This window comes from Ostrea edulis, chromosome 1, assembly GCF_947568905.1.
Source record: "Ostrea edulis chromosome 1, xbOstEdul1.1, whole genome shotgun sequence".
Taxonomy (NCBI): domain Eukaryota; kingdom Metazoa; phylum Mollusca; class Bivalvia; order Ostreida; family Ostreidae; genus Ostrea; species Ostrea edulis.
In genome coordinates, this window is record NC_079164.1 from 20,240,994 (window position 1) to 20,258,788 (window position 17,795).

Here is a 17,795-nt window from a genome sequence, read left to right on the forward strand (position 1 = left end):
ATGAAAGACAGATAAATGAATATTGAGTAATAGACAGACAGATGGGTGCATGGACAGACAGCTAGGACAATTACTTTATTTGCGCTGTTTCTAAATTGGTGGTATACATTTGTGATACTTGTAAGCACTTAACTTTAAGGTTTTAATCTGCAGGTCACTTATTAACACTGCACTTTTAACAGTCAAGCCTACCACCCTTATTTAATTTCACTGATAGTAACTGTTTCAATTCTCTTTTTAGATTAATTTAAAAAACAAAAACCTTATGTATCTCATCTACAGAGCCATAAATTTCTGTAACTGATAATATTGCATTGTTCATGATTATACATGCATATGGTTGGTTACACAATTGATCAATTGTCCTGGGGGACACCAAATTTATGAATAACGTTTGGTAATAATCACTCAAAAACTGAACTAAAACATAGAATCAAAGTTATCTTTTCATCTGAAATCTTGCACATGAATTGCTATCCCTTACAATTAGTATGGAGTGTTGAACTTGCTATCTTTTTCCATGTTAAAAGCAGGTGTATGGTTTATTTAATGTTTCAAACAACCTACAGCCTTCAATTGAAAGCTTCAAGCAAACTACAGCCTTCTATTCAAGCAAAACGTGATCATTATGAAGATCAAAATTGAAAAAAAAAGATACAAGTGATTTTTAAATGAGTTTATCATAACACAGACACCTGTAATTCTTTTATCAAAAGCATGAAAACATTTAATTTCAGATGACAGAGGATTTCCCATCAGTAGAGCAATACTGAAACTAAATTAATGCATATAAAACTCATGAAGTACATGCAATTAGTATCGTGCAATGTCAAAACATAAATGGACCTAAAGATTCAAAATTAATTTTCACATAACTGCTTCTGGCCTTTTAATAGTGCATTATTAGGCCAAGTAAAATTAATTAGTAGATTATCATTAAAACTTCACAAAAAAATGGGGCGGGTGGGAGGATTTTATTTTTTATTTTTCATTTTTCGCCATGGTATTCTTGACCCCGAAAATGCCTTCTCTCATTGAGAAAAGGCTTTATAAATCATAATTACATGTGTATATTTGGGTTTCTAAAAGGCAAAGTGAAACAAAGTACGTTTACGATACCGGACCGGACATAAAAATATCCGGAAATCGTAATTTTGAAAAATAAAAAAAATCGGGGCGGGACGATTTTCGAGGGGCGGGCGGGAATGATAATCTACAAATTAATTTTACTTGGCCTTAGTGAAAGGAATTATTTTCAAATTATGAACTTGAAAAAGGTTCTATGATGACCTTGACCTCACTGTTGAGAGTTTGGATGCAACAGATTTAGCATTCTGAGCTTATTGTACCAGTAGGTAGTCAGATATCATATCTTTGTATATAGTTTTTAGAATACTAAAATACATGCACCACTATTACTGAATAAACAATCAGTACCGAACACAGTTAAAACAATTAGTACCGAACACAGTCAAAACAATTAGTACCGAACACAGTTAAAACAATTAGTACCGAACACAGTTAAAACAATTAGTACCAAACACAGTTAAAACAATTAGTACCGAACACAGTTAAAACAATTAGTACCGAATACAGTTAAAACAATTAGTACCGTACCGAACACAGTTAAAACAATTAGTACCAAACACAGTTAAAACAATTAGTACCGAACACAGTTAAAACAATTAGTACCGAATACAGTTAAAACAATTAGTACCGAACACAGTTAAAACAATTAGTACCGAACACAGTTAAAACAATTTGATAATGCGTCAAATATGCTAAACATCCATGACGGCAATTATCATTTATAAAAAACAAGATAATTACGACATCAAATAGACAACACAATTATCATCAAATAAACTAAATAATTGTTATCAAATATACTAAACAACAGAAAACTACAAAGTTAAAGATAAAAAGGTAGAAATGTTATATTCTGGCAAAAGAGAGAACTTGGTGCAGTAAGTGCTTTTGAAACAGTGAGTGGAAAAGACATTAGGCTAATTATGTGTTAACACATCAATTGGCAAGTTCGGAGCCTCATTAAATGTTGCAGTTAGATAAGATTAAGAAGACACCCTGCACCTTGAATTAATGCCACATATTTACTAGTATTTACTCCAAACTTTCTTAAACATTCCAAGAGGATTGCATCTCCTCATTACGCGAGGTAAATGGCTTAATTGTGTGTTACGTCTCATTACAGATGTCACCAGCTTGGGGTGTAAAGTTGGGGAACCAAACAAATTTGATTTTTTACACAATTGTGAACCGTTTTGTTTTGTCTTTTGACAGCTACAGACTATCTCCACTACAATGAACAAAAATATTATCCTAATTCTACAGCATGCAGTTTGTATGATTTTTAAAAACTGAACTAGTACATCACATGTAAAACACAACAGGATTATGGGCCTTAATGGCTGGCCAACTGAGCACCCACCATGAAGAACTTATACGAGAGCTGTCCTAACTTGATTAAATTCCCCAAAACTGGATATATTAGAAAAACTGTATAATTGAACAATGAACACCATATTCTCTGACTTTGAAGTATTCTAAATTGCTCAACATACCTTCTACTCAAAAGTCAATAAGGTTAGAATGCATATAAAATCATTCTAAATAAAAACAGTGCACCTTTTAGTAATGGACAAGTTTTCTGATATACAGGATTTGTCCCATACCCTAACAATGGTCAACAAACAACAAACTGTAGGTCATGTGTAGCATCCACACCATAAGCTGGAAAAAGCACCCATCCAGATGTTTCTATGACCGAGTATGGTTTTTATATAGCACTTGTCATTAGGTGAGAATAGACACTGTTCTTAATCAGAGTCACTGAAGCTCAAAATTTAAGTCAGATTCAGTATCCATACTTTGAGTTGGAGGAAACATTCATATCGTAAAAAATCTACAAAATGTAAGTCATATGCAACAGTCAGACTTGTGGAAAAAGCCTCCCAATATGTGTCAGATAGGCAAGTCTTATCTGTATTGTCAGATAGGTAAGTCTGATCTGTATTGTCAGATAGGCAAGTCTGATCTGTATTGTCAGATAGGCAAGTCTGATCTGTATTGTCAGATAGGCAAGTCTGATCTGTATCACATTTACCACAAGATGAGAATATACCTAAACGCTGACTGTAACCTCATATGCACAGTATACCATCCACCCCACATCCCACCCCCAGGAAAAGATTAAAAAGACTGTTGCATGTTGATACTGAAGTGGAAGAATCTTTCATTCAAACTCTAAGAAGCAGTGAGCTCTTTTCAGACTTTTAACTTTTTTAAAAATAAAATCAGGTCTTCGGGTCTTGGACAAGTAACCCTCTTATCAATAACCTTGCTCTTAGTAAATGACCATGGTTCAAGGTCAGAACACATTGTCTAGTCATAAGCAATCTTAATGCCAAACATTAGGTTTTACTGTTTCTCTATTACATAGGTATGACCTACAACAGATATTTCTTAAAGTTGAACTTTGGCCATTTACCATGACAGCTTGTCTAACCATAGGCAACCTTTGTGCCATGAATGACCATCTATTATATCCTTCCATTACAAATTATGGGCCAGAGAAATGTTTACCTATTTCATCAGTCACCTTGACCTTAGCTAAATGACCATAGATTAGATTCATTCTACATATTCATCTGTTACAATCCTTGTAAAGTGTAAGTCTAAAGTCTTTCCGTAAAAAAACGATTCTTAGAGCGGATATTTCTAAGGGTTTTTTTTTCTGATTACCTTGGGAAATTACCTTGGTTCAGGATCTTGTCACCCTGTGTGATCATTAGCAGCCTTTGGGCCAAGTATGACCTTCTAATGTATCTTTATTACAAACGTGATGCAGAATACTTTTTGTAGCAATGACCTTGAGTTGACCTTGGCCAAATTTTTAGCTAAGTATGAGCTTCTGATTCTTCTCCATCACATTACCTTGACACAAAATAGAATGGAAGGACAAAAGATGGACAGGCAGCAGGACAGACAGGTATAGCAATTCTTTCTATATATCACAAACCTTAAAATTTTTTTGCTTTAACTATACATCTGGTTTGTTTCTTTCTGGATATTCAGAGGTAAAGAAGATTTCAAAGATTGAACACATTTTCACTGTATGATTAAGATAACCACACCCTTGGGCCTAAATTGCCAGGGCCTGGCATTTTACAGTTCTGGTAGAGGCTTCCATAGCTTGTATTTAGGCATTTTGCTGATTATGTGTTCAGGAGCATATACTTTGTTTCTTAACGAAGATTTCTAAAGATACATGCATTTTTACTTCATATTCCATACTCTGTGGCCTGATCTGCTGACCAAGAACATTGGATTTCACCCAGTTTATCCAAGTGTCATGTTCTGAAGAAAACATTAAATATTCTATACATTTTCACTATATGAACTACAGACACACACCCTAGCACTGAAGGTCCTGAGACAGAGACCATCGATTTCACAATTTGGTCCTCCATGCTTATTATGAATATGAATTCAGTTTGATTGTTTGATGCTAAAGAAATTAATGCATATTTATTACATGAGCTATAGTGACTTGTCCTAGTTCCAGAAACCTTGACCCAGGGGTCATGAAATTCACAACTTCTTCTTTAATTACAAAGTATGCATTTTGTCTGCTAGATATCTGGAAATAAAGATTTTTCCAGAAAGCATAATTTTATATTTATGCCTCATCCATCATCCCTTATATATGCTATACAGATGGTTTTCCCTAAAGATGCTGTACAGAGGGTCTTGCCCCAATCTGACTAAAGCACAGACCTATATTATTATATATCAATATTAATAATATTATTATATATAATAATATAGGTCTATGCTTTAGTCAGATTGGTCTTGTCCTACAGATGCTATATAGAGGGTTTTGCTCTACAGGTGCTATACAGAGGGTCTTGTCCTACAGATGCTATACAGAGGGTCTTGCCCTACAGATGCTATACAGAGGGTCTTGTCCTACAGATGCTATACAGAGGGTCTTGTCATACAGATGCTATACAGAGGGTCTTGCCATACAGATGCTATACAGAGGGTTTTGCTCTACAGATGCTATATAGAGGGTCTTGCCCTACAGATGCTATACAGAGGGTTTTGCTCTACAGATGCTATATAGGGGCATTACCCAACAGATTCTACATAGGGGGCCTTATCCTATAGCTTTTATATAGGAAGCTTTGCCTTGCAGATGCTATATAGGTTGCATTACTCCACAGGTGCTCACACTGAACCTCAAAGGCATGATAAGACACTGATGTCTGGCCTGTGGAAAGAAAATGGTGGGAATTCATATTATGTATTGTCATAAGATTTATTTTTCATCTTTTAACATACCTACACTTTTTAAGGATACTTGAAACTGATGCACATGGATTTGTTTTCCTAATTTGAATATAATAATTTTACATTAGTTCTGAATCATATAACTCGGGCTTAATGTATCTATGTTATTTTGTTATAGGAATTTCTCTTCAAAATAAAGTGACAATTAGGCACATACTTGAATGAAACATCCCAGGTGCATATCAAGAGTGACAATTTATGAAGAAAAAGTATTTAACCCAATTTAATGTTTAAAAAGTCAATATTTTATATGAATTTCTAAATAAAACTTGGTTTATGATGCAACTTAATAGGGCATATAGAATTACAAAATAAAATATCAAGTAGTTGCGAGATTTTTCTTGTGGCAGGAAAATCCTGACTCAGTAACACCACATGACTTATTTACTATAGCAGGAGTGATCTGATGCATGTCCATGAATGAATAAAACGGTTGAACGATTAGATGTCATGTCCTACACCTGAATACAATGTCAACTAATTAGATGGATTTTTATTGAGTCTCTGTTGACCTTCGATGGCTTCTCACGACTTTTACCACCCAGATCCATCAAGTGCAACTCCAGACGTAGTGGGACATTGGTGATCTTATCTCATGTTACCTACAAAAATATTCATGTTCTTCTTCAAAAATATATTGCCTTTCTTTCTACAGTTTAGGACGCTGTTGGTCATCAAGAATTTCCTTCTGAAAGATACTTCAACCATCTTGGATTTCACACAAATGTTTGATCATGCAAATATGCATAACATTTTGTAAAATGTTATGACTTAAAATCTTATTAAGATTCACCTTAATAACAGGTCATAAAAGTTTATTCCATAATTCACTGCATTAAGATTCTATTTTCTCTCTCCCTTTTCTTTTCTTTACATATTATCATAATTGCATATCAAAGTTTAGAGTGGGTTCAAGTTATAAAAAAAACTACAATGTAATACTACATTGGATTCTGTTCAAGTTTCATTATAATTTCTCTTTTCCAAAACTGACCAACCCAAAACTTGGTCAATCATTAAGAAACACCACTGTGTCACTTTTATGAATGGTCAGATTCTCTATTATGGGGCCTTTGTCTCTGGTTTCAAGAAACCATGCTTGAAAAAGTTTAATTTCAAATATTTTTCCAACACCTTTAGGGTGAAAAATAGGGCGAGAAAGCGGAAGTGCGTAATTTGACGAGATTGAACGAGATTTTAGCTACTGGAGATAAACAAATCCACGTGGTAACGGTAAATAGATAACAGGATGGCATTTTCCATCCTATATTGGTTGAATTACGTGTCTGGAACCAAAAAACTTCATCAAAAGTCCGAGTTAGCGGTAAAAGCAGACCATGTACTAAAGTTTATGTTCGATCCCGAACTTAATTACGCCCAGGGAAGAGTTCAAGCCAGTATGAGAGACAGAAGTTACCACGTCAGTGTAAGTGCACGTTCTGTGTCAATTTTCACCTCAATATTACTAATTATTTTTTTTTTAACTTGTCAGAAAGTATTCATTCTGTTCCTTCATTTAGGTCACATTAGGGGATAATCACACAGTTTCTGACAGCATATGTGATTGTGTGAACGGGCAGGATAAATGTCACCACAAGGCATCTCTCCTTTTATATGGGTATGAAATGTTGAAAGTATGCATGCCTTAGATTTTTTTAATATATGAATAGTTATAAAACTTTATAATATTCTATTTAGCTATAAGAATGTTAGCAAGACGGATGTGAGGGCTTCTTGGATCCAGCATCCTAAGAAAGCACCACCAAAGAAAACAACCACTATGGATGAGCTTTTTCCACCTTCACAAAAAGTGGCCAATTACAGGTATTCTTAAGAATATGAAGAAAGTAAACAAATTATCTTAAAGTATCATATTTTATGAAATAGTGTGTCAATTAAATGGGTAGTTGAACTATTTATCATTATAAACTTGTTGATAAAATCATCTGCTTATCTTTTTATGCTGGTATTACGGTTATATGGAGTGAACTTTAGATGTCCCATGGATATAATAGATTTTTATATTCTAAAATTATTTATTTATTTTGCATTGTTCTAAACAGTATTGGGTTCAAGAGACTTAATATGCTATCTAATTACTTTGTTCTGTTAGGGCTACATCAAGACCAGTTGATGATACAGATGTTGCTTTCCTGTGTGATAAACTTAATGCTCTTGGTCGATTTTCAGGTTTAAGATTATGCTCGAAAATATGTTGTTGTTTTTTTGGTGATTTCGTTTTTGTTTTAAAATGTTCAATTGTTTCATATTTGAATACTGGGCCTACAAATACTCAATGCTGGATTTTCTACCCTATAATAGGGACTATTGATATTAAGTAGTTCAGTTTTATGCTGAACAAAAAAGTGTGATTTTACATCATATCAAAACTTTAACAACAATGGGCTTTGAGTGCAGTTGGTACATGTTTTCATTTTTATTGTTATTAACATGTATCATATTCTAAAGTTTGTTTTGAGGTTTATTTTCCTACTAGAAGATTTATTTGTTGTAATGCAACATTCCATCGCTTAAGTTTATCAATAATGGCATAAAACATAAACATGTTGTACATTGTATTAAATTGGAAATCATTATCTTCTAGCATATATATATAGTTTAAAACTCATATTTCTCTATTGATGTTAAAATTTCATGAATAATTATTCATAAATTGATTGTAAATCATTCATGAACACAAATTTTACATGTAGCTATGCTGTGGATAGTGTCAAAAGAACCCCCATCCCCTACACTGGATATTCCTTATGTAGAAGATTTATTGCTGGGAGAAGCTTACACTAGTGCTACAGACAAGATACAGTGGTTGAAGACAAATCTTGCTATCCAAAGGGAGAAAATAGAGCAGGTAGATACATGTACAGTTAGTCATATCCTTAGGTAAAAAAAAATTGATGAAGTCAGTTCAAAGGCAATAGATAAAAATATTTTAGTAGAAAAAATTTAAATAACATTAGAATAACTCGTGTAATTTCAGGTTGCACAATTGACTGTTGGGCAGAGGAACAACCATCTTTGGGCTTTGGTCAGGAAAAACCGCTTAACTGCATCCAACTTTGGTAAAGTGCTTGCTGCTATCCGACGAAATAGGTAAAACGTCATTCTTCTTTAATAAATTTAATATTGAATCAGATTGATCATGTTGAAAATAAATCCTAAAGTATGTTTTACACCTCAATGTGTATTTAAATCATTTTGGTAATATTGTTTCAGGTTTCCTCCATCATTATTCAAACAGGTTCTGGGCTCTTATGATTTGTCAACAAAAGATGCCATTCTATGGGGTATCAACAATGAGTCAGTTGCCAAAGCAAAGTATTGCTCATACGGTGATGCAGTTGTTGAAGAAACAGGTATAATTTTCTTTTTATGATAGTTATGTTACAGTAAATGCTACATTATACCAAGAGATTATTTCATATTTTTGCTTAAAATACACAGACTCAGTATACAATTTTATAAGTCAATACACAACATTGTGTCCAAACCTTTTCAGGGGTGTGGCTACATGAAAGTGGTGTTTTAGGGGCAAGTCCTGATGGGATTATCCGCCGTGCAGCAACGCATAAATATAACCATCAAGTAGCTCAACTGACAGACATACTGGAGACAATGAAATTGATGCCAGAGATTTTGGAAGTTAAATGTCCTTTCAGTGCCAGGAATATGACTATTCCTGAGGCCATTTTATCAATCAAAGACTTCTGTTTAGGTATTTCATATTCTTGAATTAGTTATCTCCTATAGCAAATTGAAAAAAAATTCATTGACTCATATGAATTTTATATTGCTAGACTTCCAGGTTCATGATGGCAGACAGATGTACAAGCTAAAGGAAGATCACATCTATTATGATCAAGTACAGGGACAGCTACATATTCAGAACAAATCCGCCTGTGACTTTGTTGTGTGGACCACCAAGGACATTGCCATAGTTAGGGTTCTTCAAGACAGTGCATGGGACCAGAACATTGCAAAACTTATTGACTTTTACTTCACTCAAATAATCCCCATTGTTCAGAAGTAAAATGTCAGTTTATTTAGTTTTTTCTTCTTCTCTTATATTGATAAACTCATGTTGCTGAAACATAACCAAATGCTGGTGAAAGGTTTCAAAATAGACCTATGCTCGAAAGTTATGGCAATTAAACCATGATGGCTCTCTTTTAGTAACAACACACACTGCAAAATAGATTACTATCTTAACTTGTTGAAATTAGACATTGAAATAGAAAACAACTAGATTGGTTGAACATTTATGCACATTTAATAAAATGAGGTGCATTCCTTTACATTTCAGTACATGTACTTCATTCATGAATATCAACACAATGTACACCACATTTTACCTGCCAGTTAACCACATAGTATTCTTCTCTATAGATTGAAAGAGATAAACAACCATATCAATTTACTGATTGGAAGTGTAATTATCTGCAATTTCAGCGATCATTGGATCTTGAAAGTTTACAAGCATAGAACAAACTTGAAAAATCTTTGTGCTAATGTGGCGAAATTGCTGGGGAATATGTGAAAGAATCTCAAAATTTTTTATCCTCTCATTCACTCTCTCAACATGGATTCTTGAACGAGCTATCTTTCTGCAAACCTGAACTTCAGCTGGTGTGTATTGTCCCTTATCTTTAAGGAATGGGGGAATATTCAAGTGAACACCTTGAGGAAGAAGTGAATAGATCGTAAAACCTTTATCTGCCAAGATCATGTCCCCGGGCGATAACTTAGCTAACATGTTGCTGTGTTCCACTATAGCCACATCTGAGGTACTGCCAGGATAAAGTTTGCTAACGTACACAACTGCTCCATTAGGAGCAACACCTGTTACTGCCTTTACAGTGTGTCGATTTTTGTATGAGCTATATGTCTGGGATTGAGCTGCCATGTCCTGACCAGGGACATCCTGCGTCACCTCTGTGGCATCAATTACCAGACGACAGCAACTGAAATCTCCAAAGCTTGATGGCATTGATGACTTGCATTTCAGAAGAGATGGCATATTGTTTTCCATCATGCCTACAAAAAACACTTCATGCAAAGCAAAAACATGGGTAATGAAGATATTATGTACTGTGGCTTTGCTGGTACAGAATCGTTCGGCAAGGTCAAGGAGGGGACAGTTCAGCTTCAGTTTCATCAATGTCATGAAAAGTTGGTCCGACCTCGAAAAAGCACTTGGAGTCCACCCATCCACATATACCAGAGGGAACCGCTGTAATGTTGTGTCTATGATGCTAAATATCTCTGGTTTTAAAGAGGTGTACATCATCATCTAAAATAAATAGGTAAACTATAGCTATAAAATGTTCATATAGTGTTTAAGGTAGTAATCTACATCATCATAATGGCTGACTTCCTTTAAAAACATGGATGAAAAATTCGATATCAGCAATATTTGAGTTTTCCTTTTCCATTTAAAAACCTAGCCGAGTAGCTCAGTAGGTTAGAATACCGACTGCTGAACTGTAGGTCGCAGGTTCGAGTCCAGCAGGGGTTTTAAATTTTTTTCAGATTACCTTCTACTAAAACTGTATTTTTTTTTTTACAAAATAAAGTAAATTTGAAAAATTTCAACTTCAAAATATTGTTGTACATTTCCTCCACTTTACATCTACATCAAATTTCTCTGGTGTAGTATACCTCCTTAAATCTTAAAATTGAATAAAAACACTTTGGGAACTAAGTAATTTGTAAGGAGAACTATATCAATCATTTTGGAATTCATTTCTCATACCTTCTTTTCATTTTCCATTATTTTGGCAACTGTTACAGGATGTTTTTTGGACTGGAGGTAACTAATTTCTGTCTGCAACTCTGCAATTTGCTTTTCAAGTCCCTTCAATATAAACCATCATTGCTGATTATTTTAAACATACATTTAAGGTGAATTATGATATACATACATCTAAATCTACCAAAAAGATTTAAGTTTTTAAAAATTAATCACCTTGATCTCTTGTACAAGAGATGTATAGGACCGCATATAAGTGTGCTCCAGATCAACAGTCTCATTTGTAGTCAAAGGTTCTCTGTCATTACATGTAACAGCTGTCTCAGTCTCTTCTTCTGTACAAGGGTCAGCTTGTCTGGATTGATGTCTAAAATGAGAAGAAACTGATGTAAATGGTGGAAGACAAATCACTTTATAAAATAGATCAGGTATCAACTGTTTTACTTACCGTGAAATTGTATTCGGATCCTGGAAGTCAAAGTAAGTACCCTGGTTCCAAGGAAACAAGGTTGGGCCGTTCTCCTTCCTTCCATCTTTGAAATGACAGCTACATATTCTGTCCGATGAGGTCACTGTCCTATCTTTTCTCCTGTGGATTAATAAGGTGTATAACAGTTATACTTTTATGTCAACTTTAAATAGAACACATCTGCATATATGGATACAGCAAGGTGAAAAAGAAATGATATATGATGAGAAGTAGGACCCTTTTAAAAAAGTATATGTTCCATTCATTACATATATATTAAACGTATGAGTATTTAAAATCAACAAGTCTAATATACAATGTAAATTATTATGAAACACTAAATTAACACTTAACTCACATAACTGAAGACATCTTTAATTATTTGAAGATATCATCAATTCAAGTATTGCTTGCAATAATTGTAATTGAATTGATGTGCACATCAAATTAATTATTTTTTACTCTCATCACTTTAATTGATGCATGAATCAATTCAATTACACATATTGAGCACAATAACTTGATGAAGGAGGTACTCTACATCGTCATAATGACATACTTCCTTTTAAAACATGGATGAAAATATGTTAACACCGACTGCTGAACTGTAGATTGCATGTTCGAGTCTAGGGTGTTTTAACAAAAAATTCTCAGACTGCTTTCTACTAATGCTGACTAAAACTGCTTTTTTTTTTTTTACTAAATAACGTAAATTTGAAAGATTTTAATTTTAAGATATTGTTGTACATATCAAATTTCTCTGGTGTAGCATTCCTCATTTATGTGCACATCAATTCAATTATACATCCAATAATAAAAGTCAAGAAACACATAACTATATTGTAAATGTATGATGTTTTTTTGTATTGAAATTTACAATTAAATATTGGCATAATAAAACAGCAAACTCAGGATCTTCATTTTGACATAATCCATGTAAACAGATCAGTATTGTTAAGCAGTACTAGGTTTGGAAAGGTTTTAAATATCTTATCCAAAAGTTCTCCTCTAGGATTATTATATAGTGGACATTCAAGAAGAAAATACAATTCATCCTCTGTTCACACATAAAGCACTAGGCTTAGAGACTGGTAGAGTATGCTTTTAATCTTCAAAGCATATTGCACTTGTATTTTTTATTTTATTTATTTATTCACCAATCTAGGGCCCTCAGGGGGCATGTACAAATTAACAATTAAACATTATAACTACATGATACAATTTACACATGTGTACCATGCACATGTTAAGGGTTTCAACATTGACATGTATTGAATTCTCATCACAATATTGATTGCAAATGTACTGTACAATAAGTGTGCTATATGGGAGGTAAAGTAAAACAATATTATACAATGTTGTCACAAACACAGAGGGTACCAAGGGACGGTGCCTGAGCCAAGTCGATCAGACTGGCAGTCTTGTACCCTAGGTGTTGGAGACAAGTTTGTAAGCACATGTAAGAGGTGGGAACCCCCACCTTTTTAACAAGGGTATATTTATGATAAAATACGATTACCGGCCCAGTGCCCCACTTCGTTTGAATTAAAAGTAGTAAAAGAAACGTAAAATGGTAGTGAAAGTTGATACATGTACAATATAATACCCCCCCCCCCCTCTTCCAGGCCACGTAGGATACAACACGCCTGCAATATGATTACGTTACCCACCTGCACAATTTCTCCCACTGCTTCAAACTTTTTCTAGGAAATCTGTAGAAACTACAAGTTTCTCTCAAACTCTGGTGATTACAGCCAGTAACGAAACACAGCATTCCTAAAAACCTCGTGGCGTCTTTGTTTATCTCCAGTGCCTAAACCGGAAGTTACGTAAAATCGAGACTTTCTCGCCCTATTGACCTGTACAAAAAATATTTTTTCAAGATCATTCTTTTCAGAGCAATTGAGGTGTTATCATTTAGAAGAAAAGAAATACTTGTTGTAAATCACAAAGCAGAAACATTTAAATATTCTGAATCACAATCTCGCATTAAAAAGAATTAACAATTTCAGCCTTTTTCTCATACCTAAAACCTTTCATTATTCTCAAATTCCAAAAAAGAACTTGTTGACTTAATTCTTATAACAACCTTGCAACAAATATTGACTATAATATACCTGACTCAATTCACAAGCACAAAAGACTATGCAGAAAAATGACCAGTAGCTATTTCATCTGAGAATATCAATTAAACCTGCCCAAATTAAAACAACAATAACAGACTGGCATCAGTGAGCTGCCCTTACAGTAATACATTTGTACTGGTTGTTAATGAGTACATACATGTTATGTCAAATTAAGTGAACAGTGCTAAATTGTTTTGCTGACTGATCAGCTGACTATACCCTGCAGTAAAAAAGTAAAATTATCCCACCGAGGCCCAGACCACACTACAGTACAGTTTTATCAAAGGCATAGAGTCCAAGATTTTGGTAAAATTTTGCATGTTCCAAAAAGGTAGTAAAATCAAAGATCATAACTAGAAAATCACAAAAAGTACCTCAGAATGTTTACAAACACATTGGATATGATAGTAATTACAAAATAATTCCCTGTTCTCATTTGCCTAAATTGGTACCCTGTTTACTTTGCATCTCTTATGTTTGTGTGTAGCCACCAATCAGTGGGGTACCAGTTTTAATATATTGTCCTCCAGACAAACATTTTATAAAGGACTAAAATGTCAAAATGACTTCAATTTCAAAGCGCTGCAGCTATAGATATTCATAATTAATACTAAAAATTTGTTTTTGGAGTTTTCTTGCAAAATATTGTGACGTCATTTTTGAGATAAAAGATAAACCCTATAGGCCTTTAAAGTAAGGTAGCCACCAGCCACACTTGTAATTTCAGCCGCAGTCAGTCTGTTTTCAGTACACACCAATTGAATGACATCACAATCACTCAACAGTATAAATTTAAAAAAAAAAAATTCAGGAAAATGGTCTGAAAATATTTAAATCTGTGAGTGCATAGAGGCAATTTGTTTTAAGTTATTATATATATTATTGATCAAGCATGATGCAATATTCAGTCATGCATGTGAATATACAGTACAACACAGCTCTACAGTGAACACACTTATAATGAATTCACACTTACAAAGAAGTGATTTCATTCCCTGTAGAGTTTTAAAACATATCATAACTTATTGGATATAACAAATTATGTTTATAACGAATCAAAATTGTTCATCCCAAGCACTTTGCTATAAGTGTGTTTTACAGTATAGACTCAAAATGTGTTGATTTCTGAGGCCAGACTAAGCTTAATAGATGTGCAAGAACAAATTATATATCCATAATAATATTAGTTACACAGTCAGTTTGGGACACAAAACAGAGTTGTCCAGGGTGTGAAATGGAAATCAATATTGACGAGCTGTGACAGACCATGGCCATGTAAAGAATTTATCCAGCTGAACACCCTTACAAAATTTGCTTAAAATGATAAAATTGAACATCTTATACATGTATCACATGGAAATCATATAATCACATAATCAAAATATTGCAAATACAGATATGAATAGAATTAAATAAACAAATCATGTAAGTCAATACTAATTGTGGACATACATTAAAAGTATAAATATGTAAGCTGCATAGTCTCTCATGTCACTTGCACGCAATGACATAAGATGTCCAAATAATTCACACCCCACACCCCCTTGCATGGAGATGGTGTATTGAAAACTTGGGGTGTCATTTGATTTCTAAGTGACATCATAACTGTCAAGCATTGGTAATAATAGGGGCTATATGGATATCTGTGACATCCATTGTATTGCACATACTAAAAGCATTGAATAGGACAATTAAAGTATGCAATAAATAGACTGATAAAATTACAAACTTTTGATAGTTGCCTCAACTCTGTTGCATTCTGGGCAAGTTTGAAAATTCCTACTACAGTAAAACATATTGCTTATAGCAAAGTGCTGGGGATGAACAATTTTAATTAGTTATAAATGTAATTTGTTACATCCAATAAGTTTATATGTTTTAAAACTACAGGGAATGAATATCACTTCGCTGTAAGCGTGAATACATTATAAGCATCTTTACTGTATCTGAGTTTTACTGTACATACTATGTTATTCAAATTAAAAAATGTTCAAAATCCCCCTCCCCCCCCTTTTTTTTTTTATACAAGGATACCATTCACCTGTATAAATTTTGTGCAATTGAATCTTTATGGATATTGTTATCACATTTCAGGGCTTTTTAGGGTCTGTAGGGAGTGGAAATAAGGTCCTAAGCTATTCCCAATGCTAAAAAGCAGGTACTTTTTCCGAATTTCTGCTTTAAAATTTGCAAACAATGGAAAACAATGAAAGCAGAATACTCTTATTGTTCAAAAACCTCCTTCACAAGCCCACAGATTACAATTCTAACTTCAAAATTGTGAAATAAATCTATTTTTTAGGCCTCTGCTTATTTAAATGAGATAAGCTTTGACCAAATTGAAAGTCAGAAGGAGTCCTATTAGACCTTAATGCACTTGTTTGGGGTTTCCCCCCTACTTCTTTGTATGAAACATTTTCCTCAATATTCAAGCAAATGTCACTATTTTTTCCCCAATTGGAAAGGCCCATGCAGGCCCTAATTGATATCAAGACCTAAATAAAAACTTGCACTATATCCTTCAAAATTCACTGTAGATTTAGACTAACAGACATACCACAAACTTCCAACCTTCTAAAATGAAAACCACTGCATTGATTTAGCTGTCAACAGTATCATAGCCCCATAACAAAATGACACAGTGAAGAGAGTATATTACAAAAATTGCACTGCCTAAACTTTCCTCTTGTGAGCTAAAACTAGTTGCTTGGTAATCAATTCAAACATAACTGGAAGCAGCATGCTCTATAATGAACTTGGTAATAATCTCCTTACAATTAACACTGGGAATGCAAACTTCAGAAAAAGACCCAATTTTCTTCATTAACGTTTACATCTGTATCATTAAATTTTCTAATTCAAGGATGAGTCAGATTTTAAGATTAATCATTTCATATCATCCTTCTGATTTTTCAATATCAAGCAATTTCCCCTCAAAATACACCAGATTGAAACATATGTAGCTTCTCTTTAATATACCTATGAAAACCAAATTACCCAGTTATAGATAAACAGCAACAGGTAAAAACATTTTTCTCAATTACCTCTTACAATATATTGAGTTAATTAATAACAAAAATAAATGTTTAGAAGCGAGTTGCTTACAATTTTTTTTCTCTCTTTCTAATATTTGGAGAGAGGAAGCAAACAAGAATATTTATCTGTTAGTCTGAATGATCTCCTCCTACAAATTAGTATGATAAAGCATGACAAGGAAATCATGTTGTTTCAGCATAAATACTGGGCTCAGATGTTCATCCAAGACAGAAAATGAATAAACAAATGAGATGTTTAACCTCTGCATTTCTCATTGTCATTTTCATGAACATGCAAAAGGCTATGACAGCAGATACCTATTCCTGTAATTCAATACAGCTTCTTATTTGTGCTGGAAACTCCCTGCAAATTTTAAGGGTGTTGGACATTAAGCCATGGTAATATAATAATGGTGAACACAAACAAATCTTGTAGCTATGTATTATCGACAGATGACTGTTACATTTTCCTATCATCAGTTCACAAAAGATTGGTTGTGTGGTTTACAAATGAATATAGACCACCTATTACCATTCAATGAGAGCAATTTTGCTGAACACTGTAAAATACCAGTTTCAATGCTCAACAGGCTAAAATTGAGAAACTCCCTCAACGCAATTTTCTTTTAGCCAAAGAAAGAGATGGGTGGTGTCTGACTTTGGCTTAAGCATGGAACACATGAAGATAAATGCCAAACACTTGTCAATGGTCCTCAAAGCACAAGAATGTCTGCTACAAAAAACCTAGTGACAAAATCAAAAAGTTAGCAAGTGCAGAAGGAACAAGAACTCGTTTGATGTGCAGACACAATGAGACACCATAAGTCCATTATAAAGCTTGTCTGGTCATCGAGGACAAACTCAGAACACAATTTTTAAACATCATTCTTTGTAGTCTACGTGTTTTCGACACAGTGAACCAATTTCTTCACAAACATCATTCTAAGGGACAAAAGAAGATTCCATCAAACGGATTGTATTTTCATTAAAATTTCCATCCTTAATTTGGAATTTTATAGGACCAG

General features: G+C 33.8%; 3 protein-coding genes across 5 annotated transcripts in view; 1 reads left to right on the forward strand and 2 right to left on the reverse strand.

Annotated features, from left to right (window-relative positions):
• The window catches only part of LOC125663614 (A disintegrin and metalloproteinase with thrombospondin motifs 16-like), a 74,972-nt gene that overhangs the window by 55,409 nt on the left and 1,768 nt on the right, over positions 1–17,795 (reverse strand). The gene's annotated exons all lie outside the window — the stretch shown is intronic.
• On the forward strand, positions 6,527–9,437 carry LOC125652564 (uncharacterized). Its single transcript, XM_048881879.2, has 8 exons — positions 6,527–6,799; positions 6,894–6,991; positions 7,072–7,197; positions 8,088–8,242; positions 8,372–8,484; positions 8,608–8,747; positions 8,891–9,106; positions 9,189–9,437. The coding sequence occupies exons 3-8, from the start codon at positions 7,158–7,160 to the stop codon at positions 9,419–9,421; spliced, it is 897 nt and encodes a 298-aa protein (XP_048737836.1). The 5' UTR covers positions 6,527–6,799; positions 6,894–6,991; positions 7,072–7,157; the 3' UTR covers positions 9,422–9,437.
• Positions 9,643–13,459, reverse strand: LOC125661704 (uncharacterized). Its single transcript, XM_048893829.2, has 5 exons — positions 13,280–13,459; positions 11,589–11,729; positions 11,357–11,507; positions 11,144–11,245; positions 9,643–10,681 (listed from the first exon to the last, which is right to left on the reverse strand). Exons 1-5 carry the CDS (start codon positions 13,381–13,383, stop codon positions 9,806–9,808), a joined length of 1,374 nt encoding a protein of 457 aa, XP_048749786.2. The 5' UTR covers positions 13,384–13,459; the 3' UTR covers positions 9,643–9,805.

Coding starts and splice junctions, on each gene's coding strand:
- LOC125661704 (XM_048893829.2), bottom strand. CDS start 13,383: ATGCTGTGTTTCGTTACTGGCTGTAATCACCAGAGTTTGAGAGAAACT. Junction 11,730..13,279: donor CAGTGGGAGAAATTGTGCAG/GTGGGTAACGTA, acceptor ATTAATCCACAG/GAGAAAAGATAGGACAGTGA. Junction 11,246..11,356: donor CTCTTGTACAAGAGATCAAG/GTGATTAATTTT, acceptor TTTATATTGAAG/GGACTTGAAAAGCAAATTGC.
- LOC125652564 (XM_048881879.2), top strand. CDS start 7,158: ATGAGCTTTTTCCACCTTCACAAAAAGTGGCCAATTACAG. Junction 8,485..8,607: donor GCTGCTATCCGACGAAATAG/GTAAAACGTCAT, acceptor ATATTGTTTCAG/GTTTCCTCCATCATTATTCA. Junction 9,107..9,188: donor AATCAAAGACTTCTGTTTAG/GTATTTCATATT, acceptor TTATATTGCTAG/ACTTCCAGGTTCATGATGGC.